At 42.1% G+C, this 21,194-nt stretch overlaps 1 protein-coding gene across 1 annotated transcript in view; it reads right to left on the minus strand.

Moving 5' to 3' along the window:
* Positions 1-21,194, minus strand: part of bmp7b (bone morphogenetic protein 7b) — a 142,071-nt gene that overhangs the window by 41,640 nt on the left and 79,237 nt on the right. The window contains exon 2 of the mRNA XM_080205127.1: positions 13,574-13,766. Coding sequence (XP_080061253.1) covers positions 13,574-13,766 — 193 coding nt within the window. The remainder of the gene's footprint in view (positions 1-13,573; positions 13,767-21,194) is intronic.

The raw sequence follows: 21,194 nt of genomic DNA on the forward strand, positions 1-21,194 counted from the left end.
AACCCTATCCTCATCCGCCCTCTTGGTTACCTCTTTAAATAGAAGATTTATCAGACATGACTTTCCATGCACAAAGTCATTCTGACTATCCCTAATTGGACCTTGACTATCCAAATGTTGGTAAATCCTCAGAATCCTCTCCACCCACCACTGATGTCAGACTCATCGGCCTGTAATTCCCTGGCTTGTTTTGCTACCCTTCTTATACAATAGAACAATATTAGCCAACCTCCAATCTTCTGGAACTTTACCAGTGGAAAGTGATGAAGCAAATATCTCTGTAAGGACCCAGCAAGGGCCTCTGCAATTTCTTCCCTAGACTTCCACAAGATGCGAGAATGTACTTGATCAGGCCCAGAGGAATTATCCACTTTAATGTGCTTTAAGGCTGCAGATATCTGCTCCTAGCAATATGCATCTGACCCAAGACATCACCACTTGTTTCCCGTATTTCCTTAGTACCCATGATGTTCTCTGTGGTAAATTTTGAGGAGAAATATTTATTAAAAATCCATCTGCTATGGCTCCACACACACAGACAGTCATGCTGATCTTTAAGGGCATCTATTCTCTTTCTAGCCACCCTTTTTCTGCTTTTATGTAGAACATCTTGGGATTTTCTTTAATCTTACCTGCCAGATCCATCTCATACCCTCTTTTTGCCCTTCTGATTTACTCTTAAAAGCACTCTTACACTTTTTATAGTCATTGAGGGATTCACTTGTCCCTGATTGCCTAAACCCAAAGTATGCTTCCTTCTTCTTCCTGATCAGAGCCTCAATGTCCCTCATCAGCCAAGAATCCCTAAACTTTCCAGTTTTTCCCTTCATCCTAACAGGAATATACTGCCCTGGACTCTTGATATATTACTTTTAAAAACCTCCCATTTTCCAGTCTTGCTTTCCCTTCAAACAGACTCACCCAATCAACCTCTGCTAGATCCTCCTAATGTTCACAAAACTGGCCCTGCTCCTGTTTAGGACCTTAACTGCAGTTAGTCATAATTGATGCTGGACAATTAACAACTAACTAGAGGAAGAGGCTCCATGAATATTGGCATCCCCAATTTTGGCAGAGTTCAGCATGTCATTGTAAAAAATAAGGCTGAAGCTATTATTACTTTCTTCAGGCAGAAGTGGAGTGAATGATCTGTCCTTGCCTCATCCTGAGGTTCTAACTGTTTTCAGTTAATTCCTTTGAATTATTTGAAATAGCTAAGTACAGGCTTTGAATCAAAATTACCAAATTATCATAAAAACTCACCCGCTTCACTATAGTCTTTCAGGGAAGGAAATCTATTGTCCTGAACCAGTCTGGCCTACATATGACCACAAGTCCACAGCAATGTGGTTGACTCTCAATTATTCTCCGAAATGGTCCAGCAGTTAAATCAAACAGCTACGGGAAAATGGAATAAAAATAAAACTGAATAGACCATCATCCGGCATTGACCTAGGCACCAGAGCTTTCACAGTTGCTGGAACATTCTCCCCAAGTGCACTGTGGATGTATCTGTATGAATGGACAGCAGGAGTTAAATGAGGTGGTTCAACAGCACCTTCTCATGGGCAATTAGGGATAAGACCATAAGACATAAGACGTAGGAGCAGAATTGAGCCACTCGGCCCATCGAGTCTGCTCTGCCATTCAATCATGGCTGATATTTTTCTCATCCCCATTCTTCTGCCTTTTCCCCATCACCCCGATCCCATTATTAAGCAAGAACCTATCTATCTCCGTCTGAAAGACATTCAATGACCTGGCCTCCACAGCATTCTGCAGCAAAGAGTTTCACAGATTCAACATTCTCTGGTAGAAGAAATTCTTCTTCAAGTCTGTTTCAAAGGATCGTCCGTTTATCTGAGGTTGTGCCCTCTGGTTCTAGTTTTTCTGACCAGTGGAAACATCCTCTCCGTGTCCACTCTAACCAGGCCTCGCAGTACCCTGTAAGTTTCAAAAAGATCCCCCCTCATCCTTCTAAACCCCAATGAGCACAGACCCACAGTCCTCAACAGTTCCTCATATGACAAGCTTCCAGGGATCATTCTTGTGAACCTTCTCTGGACCCTTTCCAAGGCCAGCACGTCTTTCCTTAGATATGGGGCTCAAAACTGCTCACAATACTCCAAATGGGGCATGAGCAGAGTCTTATACAGCCTCAAAATTACATTCTGCTCTTGTATTCTAGCCCTCACAACATGAATCCTAATGGGATGGGCATCAAATGCTAGCCTTATATATATAACTATATGGGCGGCACAGTGGCACAGTATTAGCACTGTTGCCTCACCATGCCAAATAATCATATAGACAGCTTGGCAACACAGTGGTTAGCACTGCTGCCTCACAATGCCAGGGACACAGGTTCAATTCCAGCCTCAGTCAGTGGCGAATTAACTACCAACCGGACCCCTAGGCTGAGCTTTAGTAAAGCCCCCTGACCTTGCCCCTGCCCCACCCTTTGTTGAATAGAATTAAGTGACGTTGGATAACATATTGTTGTATAATGTATAATGTACTACATGTATAATATCAAAAATTATATGAATCAATGACAGCCCTTTTATTCATTTATTTTTCATTTTCTTTACATTTGTACTTTAAAAAGCTTCTGTGTTTTTTAGTTTACAAAGGTGTTGATAACAGCATGTAAATCAACAGATGACGAAGTTTTCCATCACTCATTGTTGAAGGCAAATAGATTTTGATCCTCTTCAATGCCAAAAATGAATGCTCACCTGAATAGTTAGTTTTCATTAAGGACAGATAAATTCTAAAGCAAATGTATGTATTTGGATACACCTTGTGCAGTTGATCCCTTGTCAGAGCTCGACACATCCCAGTGACAATGACATCATCATGGGATTGTCCTTGAATGAACTTCTGAAAGTGGACGAGCTCTTCCACAAAGGCCAACTCAAAGTCATCCAGATAAAGTTGTATGAAGGTTAAACCAATTTTTTTTTTGCTTTCGGGCCACACTGCCTTCTGGGCCCCTAGGCTTAAGCCTACTCAGCCTAGTGGTTAAACCACCACTAGCCTCAGTGACTGTGTGTGGAGTTTGTGCATTCTCCCTGTGTTTGCATGCTCTGGGTGCTCTGGTTTCCCCCCCACAGTCCAAAGGTATATGGGTTATGTTGATTGGCCGTGCTAAATTGCTCCTTAGTGTTAGGCGATTAGCAGGATAAACATGTTGGGTAATAGAGCCTGGGTGGGATTGTTGTTGGTGCAGGCTTGATGGGCTGAATGGCACTGTAGAGATTCTCTGATTCTACTATTCTTATCAGCAATGCTTGCATCTCATGAGTAAATTAAAAAAAGTCAAGTACTTTAGAACAGATTCTTGCATAAATGTAACAAAATGGAAAATTGTCCCACAATCTCCTGTCAACGAGAAAAAGGACAAATTAAACCTAAAGAACCACTGCCCATCAGCCTACTCTCAATCATCACAAAGTGATGGAAGATGCCTTCAACAATGCTATCGAGTGGCATTTATTCAGCTATTCAGCTACTCATTACAGTCTTGGTCCAAATATGAACAAAAGAGCTAATTCTCAAGGTGAGGTGAGAGTGACTGCCCTTGACGTCAAAGCAACATTCGAAGGCATGCAAGACAGCTCAATCATTTCCACATGACTCGTCTTTGCAGAATATTATGCATCAGATGGCAAGACAAAGTACCAGACATTGAAGTTCTCTATAGGGCAAGTCTACCATTAGTCCACACACTACTGATGAGAGCGCAGACCCGGTGGCCAGGTTATGTCATCCGTATGCCAGATGAACACATACCCAAGCAGCTCTTTTTTGGGGAACTCTTTGCTGGAAGATGCTCGCATGGAGGGCAGAAGGAATGTTACAAAGACACACACAAGGCCTCCCTGAAGTTGCTTGACATAGACACGTCCACCTGGGAAACGCTGCCTCAAAACCCCCCCTACCTGGCGTTGCCTCATCCACGAGGGCTGTCAAGCTTACAAAGCAAGGTGTAATGCTGAAGCACAACTTAAGCGCAAGCTGTGCAAGTCCAGAGCCATCAGCGCAACTACAGTGCCTACACAAGTCTGCTCAATATGTGCCAGGACATTCTGTGCCCGAATTGGTCTGATCAGTCATCTTCAGACACACCACATCCAGCCTCAAAATGACTAATGGTGTCGAGGATGGATGAACAACAACAACAACACAGTCTTGGTCCAAACATGAACAAAAGAGCTAATTCTTAACGTGAGGTGAGAGTGACTACCCTTGACATCAAGGCAACATTTGGTTAAGTATGGCATCAAGGTGCCCTAGTAGAATTAAAGTCGATGGGAATCGGGGAAAACTCTCTATTGGTTGGAGTCATATCTGGCACAAAGGAAGATAATTGTGTTAATCATTTTCATCACAGGGCGTCAATGCAGTGTTCCAGGCTCAACCATCTTCAGCTTATTCATCACTGACCTTTCAAAAGTTCAAAAGTAAGGATGTTTGTAGATAATTGCACAACATTTAGTTATGTTTGGAATTTGATTATGAACCAGCCTCCACCTACTTGTAGCAAAACTTGAATATCATACTGGCTTAGTTTGATAAATGGCGTCCACTTCCAGCAAGAGAGTCAAACAATCCAGTATATAATCAGTATGTGATATACATGATGTGGCGATGCCGGCATTGGACTGGTATAGGCACAGTAAGAAGTGTCACAACACGGGGTTAAAGTCCAACAGGTTTATTTGGTAGCACAAGGTTTCGGAGCTCCAAAAGCTCATGCTCCCTGATGAAGGAGCAGCACTCCGAAAGTTTGTGCTACCAAATAAATCTATTGGATTTTAACCTGGTGTTATGAGACTTCTTACTGTGACCAACATGGTCAGTGATATACACCCAGAAGGTGTCATACAACCAGTATATGATATTTACCCAGTGTCTGAGATACACCTTACATTGCACCCAATATCAGCTTTAATAAAAAGTAATCAGGAACTGAATCCTTCTGGCCTCACATGGCATAAACTTTTAAATTATACTTTATTCCTGCAGATTGATATCAAAACAAAAGCAGTCTAGGATCACCTTTCAAAATGTAATGCAGATGTGACCATGACTGGATGTTTAATAGAATCCATTCACTTAAAATTAAAATGGAAAATATTCACAACTTGCCAGCATAGTGCATCACCCCCACAGTGGTAATAAAAATATACTTTAAAAACCGTCAATTGATTAATGTGCCTTTCAAGAAAAACAAAGTGCTGTTGGCTTTAGTGGCCTATATGAAGGCTCGGCGCCAAAGCTTCAGTATTTGATGTCAGATAGAAATGCGTATATTGGTGCAGTAATAAAATGACATGACCCACAGTGCACCAAGCAGGGCGTGCCATCATCTGGGTCCCTTAATCACTGTCATCTGTATTCAATTTCATTCATAAAACTAAAGAACTCAACTATGATAATCCAGACTTCAACTTTGCAGTTGAAGACCACCTAATTTATATTATAAACAAAGAATCAATAAGAAAAAGAAGTCACTTGTCCCATTGAAGCCCATTCCATTGCTCGTCCAAATTTTTGCATCTCAGCATCCAGATAGTCAGCCATGGCTTAATAATGCTCCCTCATCTTAGTAAGAAGGATGTGGTTCAAGTCCTGCTCCAAACACTTGTGCACATAATAACTTAATCAATTATTTACTCTTAATATGAAGTTAGATGTGAGGATATTTGTTGATTATTATACAATTTTCAATCCTGGAATTCCCTCCTTAATGGCATTCTGGGTCAACCCACAGCACATGGACTGCAGCGATTTGAGAAAGCAGCTCACCACCATCTTCTCAAGGCCCACTAGGGATGGGCAATAAATGCTGGCCAGCCAGCAGCACCCATGTCTCATGCATGAATAAAATAAATACCATTCACAAATCCTCAAGTAATGAAGTAATTTGTGCCTGGATAATATTCAGGCTTCAGGTGATGAGTGGCAAATAATATTTGTACCACATGAGTGCCAAACAGTTGCCGTCCCCAGCAACAGAGAATGACCCTTGACATTCAATGACATTACCATCACTGAATCTTCCATTATCGATATCCTGGGGGTTACCATTAACTAGAAACAGCTGGACCAACCATATAGATATGTGGCTACATGAGCAGGTCAGAGGCTGGGAATTCTGCAGCAAGTATCTCACCCCTTGACCGTCCAAAGCCTTCCCAGCATCGACAAACAAAAGTCACGTATGATGAAATACTCTTCAGTTTCCCTGGATGGGTTCAGCCCCAACAATACTCAAGAACCTTGACACTATTCACGACAAAGCAGCCCAACTACCATCTGAAATATTCCCCCCACCACCAATGCCAAGGCTTCTCAACAGTTTTTTCCAAACATATAACCTCTACCAACTAGAAGAACAAAGTCAGCAGACAAATGGGAACACCATCAGATGCAAGTTCCTCTTCAAGTCACTTACCATACCTATATTATCATTCCTTCATCATTATTGGATCAAAATCCCCAACCTCCCCAACAGCACTGTGGGTGTGCCTGCATCACTTAGTAGTTTAAAAAGGGGGCTCATTCTCTCTTTTCAAGGGCAAATAGAAATAGGGAATAGATACTGGGCTTGTCAGCAGTGCTCAAATCCCAAGAATAAGTTAACAAAATATCTAAGCTGACACCTCGGTGCAGTACTCAGTGCTGCACTGTTGGAAGAGATGCCTTTCTGATGAGACATTAAGAGACATTAACCTGAGACTCCATTTGACCTCAGTTGGATGTAAAAAAGAAATCATATGGGATTATTTGAAGAAGCAGAGTATTCCTCTCGATGTTCTGACCAATATTTATCGATAAACCAGTTTCACAAAAAAATTGATCATTATCTTATTGCTCTTTGTGGGATCTGTGTGCAGCAAAGTACTAGGGATATTCTGAGATCATAAGTTACTGTAAAAAGTAAAGTACTTTCTTTCAATTGTATTTTGAATTATCAAGATCATAGGATTTCTACAAAAGGAAGCCGTTCAGCCCATTGAGTCTGCACCAACTCTCCAAAATAGCATTTTTTTCAGGCCCAGCTTCCCACTCTATGCCTGTAACCCCACCCATTTACCATGGCTAATCCACTTAACCTCCACTTCTTTGGACACTAAAGGACAATGTAGTATGGCTAATCCATCTAACCTGCACATCTGGCCAATGGCGAGATGCCAGAGGACTGGAGAATAGCTAATGTGGCCCCACTATTTAAGAAAGAGATAAGCCAAGGAACTACTGACCAGCGAGTCACATGTCTGTGGTTGGGAAAATACTGGAGAAAATTCTGGAGGAGAGAATCTATCTCCATTTGGAGAGGCAATGTTTGATTAGGAATAGTCAGCATGGTTTCTCAGAGGGGGTCATGCCAAACAAACGTGATTGAATTTTTCAGGCATGTAACCAAGTGTGTAGGTGAGGGCAGTGGGGTTGATGTAGTTTACATGGATTTCAACAAAGCCTTTGACAAAGTCCCACATGGGAGACTTATTAAGAAGGTAAATGCACATGGGATACAGGGCGATCTGATAAGGAGGATTCACAATTGGCTTAGTGGAGGAGACAGCGGGTGATGACACATGGTTGCTTTGGTGACTGGAGGCCAGTAACCAGTGGCATGCCACAGGGATCCGTGCTAGGCCCCCCTATTGTTGATCATTTACATAGATGACATAGATGACTACGTTGGGTATAAGATCAGTAAGTTTGCCGATGACATAAAGGTGTTTAACAGTGAGGTAATGTGTCTTCGGTTACAGGGAGATATAGACGAGATGGTCAAGTGGGCAGATAAGTGACAGATGGAATTTAACTCTGAAAAGTGTGAGGTGGTACACTTTGGGAGGAATAATTTGACAAGGAAGTATACTATGAAAGGTCTGACACAGTGAATCATAGAATAGAATAATAGCATCCCTACAGTGCAGATGGAAGCCATTCAGCCCATCATGTCTGCACTGACTACGATCCCACCCCTATCCCCGTAACCCCACCTATTTACCCTAGCTCGTTCCCCCTGACACTAAGGACAATTTAGAATGGCCAATCAATCTAACCCACATCTATTGCACATTTGCCTTCACAAAAGCAGAGTGGTCATGATGGAGTTGTATAGAACTTTGGTGAGGCCACAGCTGGAGTACTGTATGCAGTTCTGGTTGCCACGTTATGGGAAGAATGTGATCAAGCAGGAAGGGTTGCAGAGGAGATTTACCAGGATGTTGCCTGGGATGGAACACTTAAGTTATAAAGAGAGGTTGAATAGGCTTGGGTTGTTTTCTCTGGAGCAGAGAAGGCTGAGGGGGGACTTGATTGAGGTATTCAAGATTATGAGGGGTATGGACAGGTGGATTGGGAGCAGCTGTTCCCTTTAGTTAAAGGGTCAGTTACAAGGGGATGCAAGTTAAAAGTTAGGGGTGGGAGGTTTAGGTGGGATTTGAGGAAAACCTCTTTTACCCGGGATGGTTATAGTTTGGAATGCACTACCTGGGAGGGTGGTGGAGGCAGGATGTCTCACATTTTTTATAAAGTACTTGGATAAGTACTTGGCCTGCCATAACATTCAAGACTATGGTCCAAGTGCAGGCAAGTGAAATTAGGTGGGCGGGTCAGGCCCTTTCAGGCACTGGTGTTCATTCTCTGGACCAAAAGACCTCTTCTGCACTGCAGTATTCTGTGATTCTGTGATATTTTAATGTGGAAGGAAACTGGAGCACCTGAGGAAACCCATGTAGACACAGGAAGATTGTGCAAGTCCTCACAGACAGTCACCCAAATGTCAAATAAATGATTCCAATATTTATCTTTAAGCTCTTCCTTGTTTTAGATTTAAAAGTTAATGCAGGACAGGAAAGCGGAGGTCTGTAAATCTGGAATTAGCAATTAGATTGTGCCAATCTTCAAAAGCATAGATTGTAGAAATGAAGGAAGGATCGAGGAAATAAAGTAATCTAGGTTTGAGGAGTTGGAAATTTTTGACTGGGAGTCTCTGGGATGATTTAGTGGATTGGTAATGTAACATTCATTAGTATATTTGCTTAGAAGGAACAAGAAAGCAAAGTACAAAGAAGCCCTGACCATGATAAAATTAATAAAATAGAGAAAGTTAAGGAAGACTTCAATAGAGGGAGAGAGGCTAGAAGTTAGGGGAGTCAGTGCTGTGTGGACTCTTCTCCTCTCCCACCCTAACTTCTGAAGATTCACTGTTTACAATACTTCTTAGGAATGAGTGGTGGCACAGTGGTTAGCACTGCTGTGTCTCAGCGCTAGGGACCTGGGTTCGATTCCTGGCTTGGGTGACTGTTTGTGAGGGGTTTGCGCATTCTTCCTGTGTCTGTATGGGTTTCCTCCATGTGCTCTGGTTTCCTCCCATAGTCGAAAAATGTGTGGGTTAGGTAGATTGGCCATGCTAAATTGCTTCTCAGTGTCAAGGGGATAGCAGGGTAAATATGTGGGGTTACGGGGATAGGGCCAGGGTGGGATTGATGTCAGTGCAGGCTCAAAGTCTGAATTTTGAAAACTTTAGTTTACCCAATTCCTTTTTTAATTCTACTTGTGCCAGTTCATTCTATACACATTAACATACGTTTTTTGTTCTTTAAGGAATAATTCACATTTATGTTCAATTTAATTTGCCTCCTGTTCATTTAACAGATGTAAATTAATCCCAAAATTGTTATAATTCCCCCTATGTTGATAAATCTGATAAATTAATATTTGATTTCTCAAACCAGGTTAACAACAGCAACTGCACTGTTCCATAGGCCAACAGATAAGAAGAAAGTAAGCATGTGCATTTAAGCAGCATCTTTCATAATCTCAGAACGACCCAAAGCTTAGTCAATGAAGTAATTCTGAAGTGTAGGTAATGTTGGGAAATGCAGCAGCCAAATTGACCAAGCTAGATCCCAAAAATAGGATAAATGTTCAACCAGTCTGTTTTAGTGAGGTATGATTATCGGTTAGGACACCAGAATAACATTCCTTATTCAAACATTGTCACTGGATCTTATTTCATCCATCTGAAATGACAGATAAGGCAACAAATCTCTAGAATGAGCATTAAACCTACAACCTTTTGACTCAGAGGTGAGACTGAGCCAAGGCTGACTCAGTTTGACATTTAAAAGCTCTCCTAATCGATGTTTTACGTTGTACCTCTAAACCCATCTGTTCACCCCAATTCTATATTTGTTCTTGGCTCCCCTCCCTCAAGTTGTGCACATTTTGCATTTTAGCATATGTTGGAATAGGCAGATATATCCCTTTTCAGACTACATTGTCTCATTTCTGTCCTGTATTTTATCCCTGCAGGCTGTGGCTAATCCCACATAATGTGGAGATGCCAGCGTTGGACTGGGGTAAGCACAGTAAGAAGACTCACACCAGGTTAAAGTCCAACAGGGTTAATTTGGTAGCACAACTTTCAGAGCACTGCCCCTTCATCAGGTGAGTGGGAGTTGTGTTCACAAACAGGGCATATATAGACACAAACTCAATTTAAAAGACGATGGTTGAATATGAGTCTTTACGGGTAATCAAGTCTTAAAGGTATTGACAATGTGAGTGGAGAGAGAGTTAAGCACAAGTTAAAGGGGTATGTATTGTCTCCAGCCAGGACAGTTAGTGAGATTTTGCAAGCCCAGGCAAGTTGTGGGGTTACAGATAGTGTGACATGAACCCAAGATCCAATTGAGGCTGTCCTCATATGTGCAGAACTTGGCTATCAGTTTCTGCTCAGCGATTCTGCATTGTCGTGTGTCATGAAGGCTGCTTTGGAGTACATTTACCTGAAGATGAGAGGCTGAATGCTCGTGACTGCTGAAGTATTCCCTGACAGGAAGAGAACACTCCTGCCTGGAAAATTGGCCATCCTCAACTGCTAACGATTGAGACAAGGAGAACGATCAAAAATAATAGGGGGCGATCTTGAGACTATGCTCGCCATCTGCAGGAATGGTGACCAACTCAGTAGTGCCCATGCGGCAGTGCCAACCTGGCATTGCAACCAATGCCAAAGAGCAGTGCCAGTGGGCAGACCCCAGTGGGAGCCTCATGGCAGAGGAGTGGATTAATTTATTTGTGGTGGGGGATAGCAGATATGGGAGCTGAGGATGCTGACGATGACTGTTTGGGGCGTGCGGTGGGTGGGTACAGTCATTGACTGTGTGGGTGAGGGGTTTGAGGGGAAGCAGCCTGATGCTCAGGGGAAGAGATCTGGGGGGAAGAAATGCTGGCTCCTGATCTGGGGGGTTGTGGGGAGAGGGTGCTGGCTCTGATTAAGAGTGAGGGGGAGCCCCAAGACCTCCGCGGTAGGCTGGGAGGGAGATCTTTGTTTGATCTTTAAATGTGGCGCTCCAATCTCATTGGAGCCAGGCTTTACTGGCATGTTGAGTCCCTGCCCTCCTACTTGAAGGTGTGAAACATGCCTAATTTTTTTTTGTGGTAGAATATGGTAAGAGCTGGATAGGAGACAGGCCTGTTTGTCTGGTGAAGCACACTATTTTTCTCACTGGAACCAACACTGCTATTTTTTAGTAAGAATTTGGTCAAAGATTGCAAATTTATTCATTGTGCTTCATTTACTTCATGATCTAAAACAGGCTGGCAAAATTCAAATTCACAAAAAAAATACAACCCATACTCCCCCAACTTCCAGCGTAAGAGTTTTATGTCAAAGTTCATTATGACAGTGGGCTCCCTGACCTTGTTATGAACTTTATAAATAATAATTTGATGATGTCAATGATGTGTCTGATTCAGACTGCTGCAGGTACTGCTATTTAAAATGTCTGTCCTATTTCTTAGGGGGAAAATAGGAGCAGTAGGCCATTTGGACCTTCAAGGTTGCTCCGCCATTCATTATGATCATGGATGATCATCAACTCAATAGCTTGATCCGGCCTTCTCTTTGCTCCAAGTGGTATATCTATTGAAAGCATACAATGTTTTGGCCTCAACTTTTTTTTGTGGTAACAAATTCCACAGGCTTCCCACTCTGGATGAAGAGAACATCTTAGGTTCACATGGTCATGTTTTCTATTTTATATTGCACCTGCATTATGTTTGATTTCAGTTATATTAAAAAAAAGTCTGGGAGTAAAACCTGGCATCAGTAAAAGTGACTTTGAAACTATCGGATTACAGTAAAATAACACAAGATTCACTAATGTTCATGTGTAAGTTTATCACTCTAACCATTTTTTGAGTGCAGAATTTTTTATTCAGTTTATATAGTGACTACTCTTGTAATTATGGTCTTGTATTTGGATTTCTCCTAAAGTGGAAACACTTTCTCTAATCTATCTGATCAAAGTCTTTCAAAATTTTGGAGATCTGTAACTGGTCACTCCCTTAGTTTTCTCTCTTCTACAACAAAACCCCAAACCTGTTGAATATTTCCTGATAGTTATAACTTCTCAGTCTGATATCAGCCTTTTTTGCACATTCTCCACTGCCTCTATATCTTATAGTATCAAGAATAGCTGCGGCATTTTCTCGTCCCACCTGCCAAAGGAATTGTAGTGGGAGGGACACGGATCATGCAAAGGTCTGTTGCCCTTCTGGCACTGGGGCAAGCGCAGCTGGAAAATCCGCCCTAGAAGTGAGCACAGTGCTCCAAGCAACTTCCTGTTGTAGATGCTTTGCTTCCAGAAATGGCAATAAAAGTACACTGTATGACATTCCATGGCGTTTTCCATTAGCAAACAAGAGATGGAACCTATTGCAACTCACCAACACAGATCTCGTGGCGGGAAAGGCTATAGAATTGTTGGGGCGGTTGAGTCGGAATCCTGACAGCAGAAACTGACAGCTGAATTGAATAATCAACTGGAAGACATTGAAGCAACAAATCCACATCAACATGGAGAGAGGCATGTTGCTGAATGGTATTTCACATACATTTTGGACTTAAAGGAATGGTGTGCGTGAAAGTGAAAGCTGTGAGAAAACTGGTAAGCCAGCCACTTCACCATTGCCTTCAAAGGAAGATGGAAGGGGTTTGCAAAATTGCGACCTGAGGGGCACAGATCAGAAGAGAAGAGAGGGCCTGATGGAACAGTATGAGGAGCATTAAATGGAACATTAAATCCAGAGCAGCAGCCAGAGACACGTTTTGTCAACTGAGCCTCAATATAGCACAACTTCTCTGACATTGGAACTTGGATTGTGAGAAATATTTGCTACCGCAAAAATGATCAAACAGCAACCCTACTTTGCATACAGAACACATCACCATTTATTGTATTAAGAATAATCTTACAGGACCCTGGTATGGAACAAGATTATTGATGTTCTTTCTATGAGCAGTATAACTCAGCCTTCATTTTTTTTAGTGGCGATCATAATATTGGATGCATGAGGCACCACCCTTTTGAGAATCACACTGACTTCGGGTCCACTGGTGGGACTCAAGTTTCCTGGATGAAATTCCACCCATGATGACTGAATGACTAGATCAGTACCATGCTCTAAAGTCAAATGTTCCAGGAGACTCTCCAAGTTACTTCTGCACCAGCTGCCGTATCTCTCCTCCTTCACTCACCTTTCCATGTTCTCCTCCAGTACCTGGTAAATTGTAATCTGGAAGGTCTCGTTTACAAAGCGTTCTCTGGTATAATCTTTATAGATTCGGAATTCTGCTGCTGTCACGGCCTCCCCCTCTGGGATCTTCAAGAGATCAAACCTGAACTCTCTGTGATGTCGCCGCTGCTGGAAAATCTCCTTGTCATATTCCACTAGAAACAGGAAGCACAGGAGGATATTCAACAGACAGAATAATGTCGTACTGCACCCTATAACAGCTGTAAATCTTCACTTTAAAGAAACAGACTGTATTGAAAACAGACTCGCATCTGTTGCATTTTTGCATTTATAAGGAAGCAGAGTAAGGGTTTTTATGTATTTAAACTGATGCAAGTGTAAATTTAGTATTTCAACTGACAAGGTTTTTGACATTCTCATGTCATGAGTCTGAAGCTAGAAATTCTGGGGCATATACCCCACTTGCTGAGTTCCATGTTGGAAAATAAAATGCTTAGAAGGAAAATCTTTTTTTTATGTGATTACTGCTCTATGAAGAGCCTTAGGATTTTTTTAATATATTACACTTGCTGTAAATAATTGTAAATTGTCAGTATTTAACATCCCAGTGTTGACAGCAAGTGTGATGAAATGTCATTGGTTTGAAACATTAACTTTGTTTCTCTTCCCACAGATGTTGTTAGACCAGCTGAGTATTTCCAGCATTTTCTGTTCTTATTTTATTTTAAATCTTTCCTTTAGTTATTGACCCTTCAGCCATTGGAAAAAGTTTATTTATTCTATCAAAACAGCACATGATTTTGAGCACCTCTATCAAATCTTCCCTTAACTTTATCTGTTCTAGGGAGGCCAATTCAGCTTCTCCACATAACTGGAATCCTCATCTAATAAATCTCTTTGTAAACCTCTCCAAGGCTTCAACATCCTTCTGAAAATGTGGTATCCAGAATTGAATACAGTGCAACTGGGGCCTAACTAGTATTTTACGAACGTTTAGCATAATGTATTTGCTTTTGTGCTTTATTCCTCTACTAATAAAGCCAAGGGTTCCATTTTTTTAACAGCCTTCTTATCACCCTGTCACCTTCAAAGATTTGTGTATTTACACCCTTCTATCTGTCTCTCCTTGCATCCCCTTTAAAATTAAACCAGTTCATAGTGCCTTTCCTCATTGTTACCAAAATGTGTAATTTCAAACTTTCCTTCATTAAATTTCATCTGTTGTGCGTCTGCCCATTTCAGTTTGTCTATGTCCTCTTGAAGTCTTCCAACTCCCTGTTGACTATATTTCCATGTTTCATATCTCCACAAGAAGATCTATATAATATTTCCTACTTGGACCACCTTTCCTTAACTACCATTCTATTATTTATCTGTTAATAAAAGGCATTTAATTTCCCTTTTCTGCTAGCTTTGAATCTATTAATTAATTAATTATTAATCTGGAAAGCTATAGATTAGCCAGGAGGGAGTTAAAGTGTGAGTTAAGAAGAGCTAAAAGAGGACACGAGAAGACTTTGGCTGATAGGATTAAGGAGAATCCTAAGGCTTTCTTTAGATATGTTAAGAATAGAAGATTGGTTAGGGCAAGATTAGGGCCAGTCAGAGACAGCAGTGGGAAGTTATGTGTGGAACCGGAAGAGATTGGAGAGGCACTGAACAAATATTTGTCTTCGGTATTCACGCAGGGAGACGTAAATGTAGTTGTGGAGAACACTGGGTTCAGGGTTGTAAACTGGATAGTATTGCAGTAGATAAGGAGGATGTGCTAGATATTCTTGAGGGTTTGAAAATAGATAAGTCCCATGGGCTGGACGGGATTTACCCTAGGATTCTCTGGGAGGCAAGAGAGGCGATTGCAGAGCCTCTGGCTCTGATCTTCAGTTCGTCGTTGGTCACAGGTATAGTGCCAGAAGACTGGAGGATAGCGAATGTTGTCCCATTGTTTATGAAGGGGAATGCAGACTTCCCCGGGAATTATAGACCGGTGAGTCTTACTTCTGTTGTGGGCAAAGTATTAGAAAAAATTATTAGGGATAGGATTTATAGTTATTTAGAGAGTAATGAATTGATTGGAGATAGTCAGCATGGTTTTGTGAAGGGTAGGTTGTGCCTTACTAACCTTATTGAGTTTTTTGAAAAAGTGACCAGAGGTGGATGGGGGTAAAGCAGTTGACGTAGTATATATGGACTTTAGTAAGGTGTTTGATAAGGTTCACCATGGAAGGCTTCTGCAGAAAATGCAGATGTATGGGATTGAGGGTGATTTAGTTAATTGGATCAGGAATTGGCTAGCAGATAGAAGACAGAGGGTGGTGGTTGATGGAAAGTATTCGTCATGGAGTACGGTTACAAGTGGTGTGCCTCAGGGATCTGTTTTGGGGCCACTGCTGTTTGTAATTTTTATAAATGATCTGGATGAGGGTATAGAAGGATGGATTAGTAAATTTGCTGATGACACCAAAGTTGGAGGAGTGGTAGATAGTGAAGAGGGGTATCATAGTTTACAGAGAGACTTGGACAAGTTGCAGAGCTGGGCCGAGAGGTGGCAGATGGAGTTTAATGCGGAAAAGTGTGAGGTAATTCACTTTGGCAGGAATAACAGATGTGTAGAGTATAGGGCTAACGGTAGGACTCTGAATAGTGTTGACGAACAGAGGGATCTAGGTGTATATGTGCATAGATCCCTGAAAGTTGGAAATCAAGTCGATAAGGTTGTTAGGAAGGCATACGGTGTCTTGGCGTTTATTGGTAGTGGGATTGAATTTAGGAGCCGCAACGTCATGTACAAAACTCTGGTGCGGCTGCACTTGGAGTATTGTGTACAGTTCTGGTCCCCACATTATAGGAAGGATGTGGAGGCATTGGAGAGGGTGCAGAGGAGGTTTACCAGGATGTTGCCTGGTATGGGGGGAAGGTATTATGAGGAGAGACTGAGGGATTTGGGGTTGTTTTCGTTAGAAAGAAGGCAGCTATGAGGAGACCTTATTGAAACATACAAGATGATTAGAGGTTTAGATAGGGTGGACAGTGATAGCCTTTTTCCTCGGATGGAGAAAGCTAGCACGAGGGGACATAGCTTTAAATTAAGGGGTGGTGGTTATAGGACGGATGTCAGAGGCAGGTTCTTTACCCAGAGGGTGGTGGGGGAATGGAATGCCCTGCCTGCTGCAGTTGTAGATGCGCCTAGTTTGGGGGCGTTTAAGAGGTCCGTGGATAGGTTTATGGATGGAAAGGGATTGGTTTAGGTTAGAGGGTCATTGCTTTTTTCTTAATTGGTTGGCGCAACATCGTGGGCCGAAGGGCCTGTTCTGCGCTGTAATGTTCTATGTTCTATGTTCTATTCTCATTCTCTCTCATTCTCTTTTTAGACTTCCTCTGACTCTCTGTATTCAACTTAGTTCTCTATGGTTTAATGAACCTTATACATGTCAAAAATCTCTTCTTCAATCCTATTTTAGCTTTTAAAGCTTTATAGTCCAGGGAGTTCTAGCTTTGGATGTCCTTCCTTTCCCCTCAGAAATGTGTCTTTTCTGTACCACACTATCTCATTTTTGAAGGTCTCCTCCCATTGTACAATTGCTGCTAATTTCTGATTCCAGTTCACCTAGGTCAGATCCATTTTTATCTCACTGGAATTAGCCCTTCTCCAGGTTAAAGATTTTACACTAAATTATATCTTGTCCTTTTCCATGACTGCTCTATACCTGATGATATTGTGATCATTGCTGACCAGATTCTCTTTCATAGAAACATGCTCCAGTCCATTCCCAGAACTAGATCCAGCATTGCTTCTTCTCATTGGGCTGGAAGTACATAGATCAAGGAAGTTCTCTTGTACACTTCAAGAATTCATCCTGCTCTTTGCCCTTTACATTGTTACTTCCCCTATTTATATCAGGATAGTTGAAGACCTCATTATCAATACTCTGTATTTCTTGCATCTGACTCTAATTTCTGTAATCCTGTATCTCCTTGCCATTATTAGGCAATCACTGAAAATGTCCCTCTTCTATTAAAAGCTTGAAACATTTAAGGAACCCTATGTAGTGTCATAATCATGTTACAGAACTAATAATCCAGAGAACATGAGCTCAAACCTTACTTGGCAGTTGGAAAATTTTAGCACAATTTTTAAAAATAAATTTGAAAGTAAAAGAGTAATATTGTTAAAAGTAACCATGAAGTTGTCAGATTATTGGAAAAACCAGTTTTTTTAATGCTATTTAGGGATGGAAAGCTGGTGCTATTACTCAGTTGAACCTATATGTGACTCTGTCCACATCAATGTGATTGATTCTTAACTACCCTTTGAAAAAATTGAGCAAGCCATTTAGTTGTACGAAGTTATTCAAAAAGGTGACCTGTCACCACCTCCTCAGAGCAACTGAGGATTGTAATAAATAAGTCTTGTTGAGATGTAGAAGGTAGATTCATGCAACGATAAGCTGAGTTAGTAGGGTGCAGAGAGAGATGAAGGTGAGATCTTGACTGAGAGGTACAGATTGTCTCCAGTTCTGAGTACTGCACCTTAGGAAGGATATGAAGGCTTTAGAAAGGGTGCAGAAAAGATTTATGCAAAAGGTTTCAGGGTTGAGGAACTTCAGTTATGTGAATAGTTTGAAGAAGTTGGTTTGTTCTCATTTTCAGAAGGGAAAGTTAAGAGCACATTTGACAGAGGTGTTCAAAATCATGAGGGATTCAGACAGGTTAAGTAGTGAGAACTTTGACAGATTCACACAGGTCCTGAGTCAGGCAGGTCAGGCGAGACAGGTGCTTAAGATGCAGGTAAGTCGGTATGAGTGTTAATCCACGGCAGATTGCCACTTTAAAGAATGTACGACCCATTATACTATGCTTATTTTGAACATAATATAAGAACATAAGAACATAAGAAGTAGGTAAAGGAGTAGGCCATCTAGCCCTTCGAGCCTGCCCCGCCACTCAATAAGATCATGGCTGATCTGAAGTGACTCAGTTCCACTTTCCCGCTTTCTCCCCATAACCCTTAATTCCCTTGCCTACCAAAAACCTATCTACCCGTGTCTTAAATATATTTAGCAAGGTAGCCTCCACCACTTCAACGGGCAGAGAATTCCAGAGATTCACCACCCTTTGAGTGAAAAAGTTCCTCCTCAACTCCGTTCTAAACTGTCCCCCCATTATCTTGAGGCTGTGCCCTCTAGTCCTGTTGTCCTTTCTGAGTGGGAAGAATCTCTCTACCTCTACCCTATTCCTCCCCTTCATTATCTTATACGTCTCTACAAGATCCCCCCTCATCCTTCTAAACTCCAACGAGTACAGACCCAGTCTATTTAGTCTCTCTTCATAGTCCAACCCCCTCATCTCCAGTATCAGCCTAGTGAACCTCCTCTGCACTCCCTCCAAGGCCAAAATATCCTTGCACAAGTGCAGCGACCAAAAATGCACACAGTACTCCAGCTGCGGCCTCACCAGTGCCCTGTACAGTTGCAGCAAGACCTCCCTGCTTTTATATTCTATCCCCCTCGCTATGAAGGCCAGCATCCCATTCGCCTTCTTGATCACCTGCTGCACCTGCAGACTGGGTTTTTGCGACTCATGCACAAGGACCCCCAGGTTCCTATGCACCGTAGCATGCTGCAGCTTTTCGCCCTTTAAATAGTAATCCCTCTTAGTATTATTCCTGCCAAAGTGGATAACCTCACACTTGCTAACATTGTACTCCATCTGCCAGGTCCTTGCCCACTCGCTCAGCCTATTTAGATCCCTTTGCAGACTTTCCACACCCTCCGCACAATTTGCTTTTCCACTCATCTTTGTGTCATCAGCAAATTTTGACATCCTACACTCATCCCCCTCCTCCAGATCATCTATATAAATGGTAAATAGCTGAGGCCCCAGCACTGATCCCTGCGGCACTCCACTCATTACCAACTGCCAATCAGAATAGCACCCATTGATACCAACTCTCTGCCTCCTATTAGACAACCAATCCTCTATCCACGCTAACACCTTACCCCCAACTCCATGCCCCCTAACCTTCTGAAGCAACCTTTTGTGCGGCATTTTATCAAATGCCTTCTGAAAATTGAGAAACACCACATCCACTGGTTCCCCTCTGTCTACTGCACTAGTCACATACTCATAGAATTCCAATAAATTTGTCAAACATGACTTCCCCTTAACGAATCCGTGCTGCATCTGCTCTATCAAACAATTCTTCTCTAGGTGCCTCGCTATTTCCTCTTTGATGACGGATTCAAGCATTTTTCCAACAACAGATGTTAAACTAACCGGCCTATAATTCCCTGCCTTTTGCCTGCTACCTTTTTTAAACAGTGGCATAACATTAGCCGTTTTCCAATCTTCCGGCACTTCCCCGGAATCCAGCAAAGTTTGGTAAATAAACTTTGGAACCACCGATATCTTGAAAACGCAGAGACAATTTCTCTCTAAAACTGATTCAGGTTGCAGTTCCTTCCCCTGTGGGCAGAAGACAGTAAGAATTTGTCCTTCTGTGTTAAGTTTTAACTAGGTCCCTGGCAGCATCTGAAGCAACGCTCAAAATGCCTCTGTTAACAGTGGGTTTGTTGTATGACTTCTATCAGCAGCACTTCTTCAATTCAGTGCCAGGAACTGAGCATGTAACATGGAATGAGATTGAACTGGATTGATTGAAGATAACAGATGCATTTGAGAATAAGACCAATTGCGAGAGTAGCTTTGAAGTGTCTGCATTTAGAGACATCTGGCATCTTATGTTCAAACCTGTTTAATATTAAGCTGCATTGATTTGATGGCCTGGGGGGATAGCCACAGGATTGTGAATGAGATACAGATTTCAATCAAGTACAATTTCAGACAAATGTTCATTCATAAAATGATCTGGAGACATTGTTTTCATGTTCTTCTTATTAGAGATTAAGCTGATCAAATGCTTCACGGAATTCAGCGGGATCTGTGTTTCTGAGGCCTGAGAGGTGGGAGAGGGGAAAATAAGATCTTCTGGAGAGCAGTAGACTAATGTTAAACATACTAAATGTGAAAGGATACTTAACTGCATAATTAACTACGTACTTAACACAGGGAACGTTTATACCAAGTAATGGGCTAGGATGCAGGTGCAGCAGGTGGTCAGGAAGGCGAATGGGATGCTGGCCTTCATAGCGAGGGGGATTGAATATAAAAGTAGGGAGGTCTTGCTGCGGCTGTATAGGGTATTGGTGAGGCCGCAGCTGGAGTACTGTGTGCAGTTTTGGGCGCCGTACTTACGCAAGGATATTTTGGCCTTGGAGGGAGTGCAGAGGAGGTTTACTAGGCTGATGCCAGAGTTGAGGGGGTTGAGCTATGAGGAGAGGCTGAATAAACTAGGCTTGTACTCGTTAGAGTTTAGAAGAATGAGGGGAGATCTCATTGAGACATATAAGATGATGAATGGGATGGATAGGATAGAGATGGAGAGACTTTTCCCGCTCAGAAAGGACAGTAGGACTAGGGGGCACAGCCTCAAGATAAAGGGGGGGCGGTTTAGAACGGAGTTGAGGAAGAACTTCTTCACTCAAAGGGTGGTGAATCTCTGGAATTCTCTGCCCGTTGAAGTGATGGAGGCTACCTCGCTAAATATTTTTAAGACGCGGGTT

This window comes from Carcharhinus amblyrhynchos, chromosome 16 (assembly GCF_965287045.1).
Source record: "Carcharhinus amblyrhynchos chromosome 16, sCarAmb.v2.hapA, whole genome shotgun sequence".
In the NCBI taxonomy this organism is placed as follows: Eukaryota; Metazoa; Chordata; class Chondrichthyes; order Carcharhiniformes; family Carcharhinidae; genus Carcharhinus; species Carcharhinus amblyrhynchos.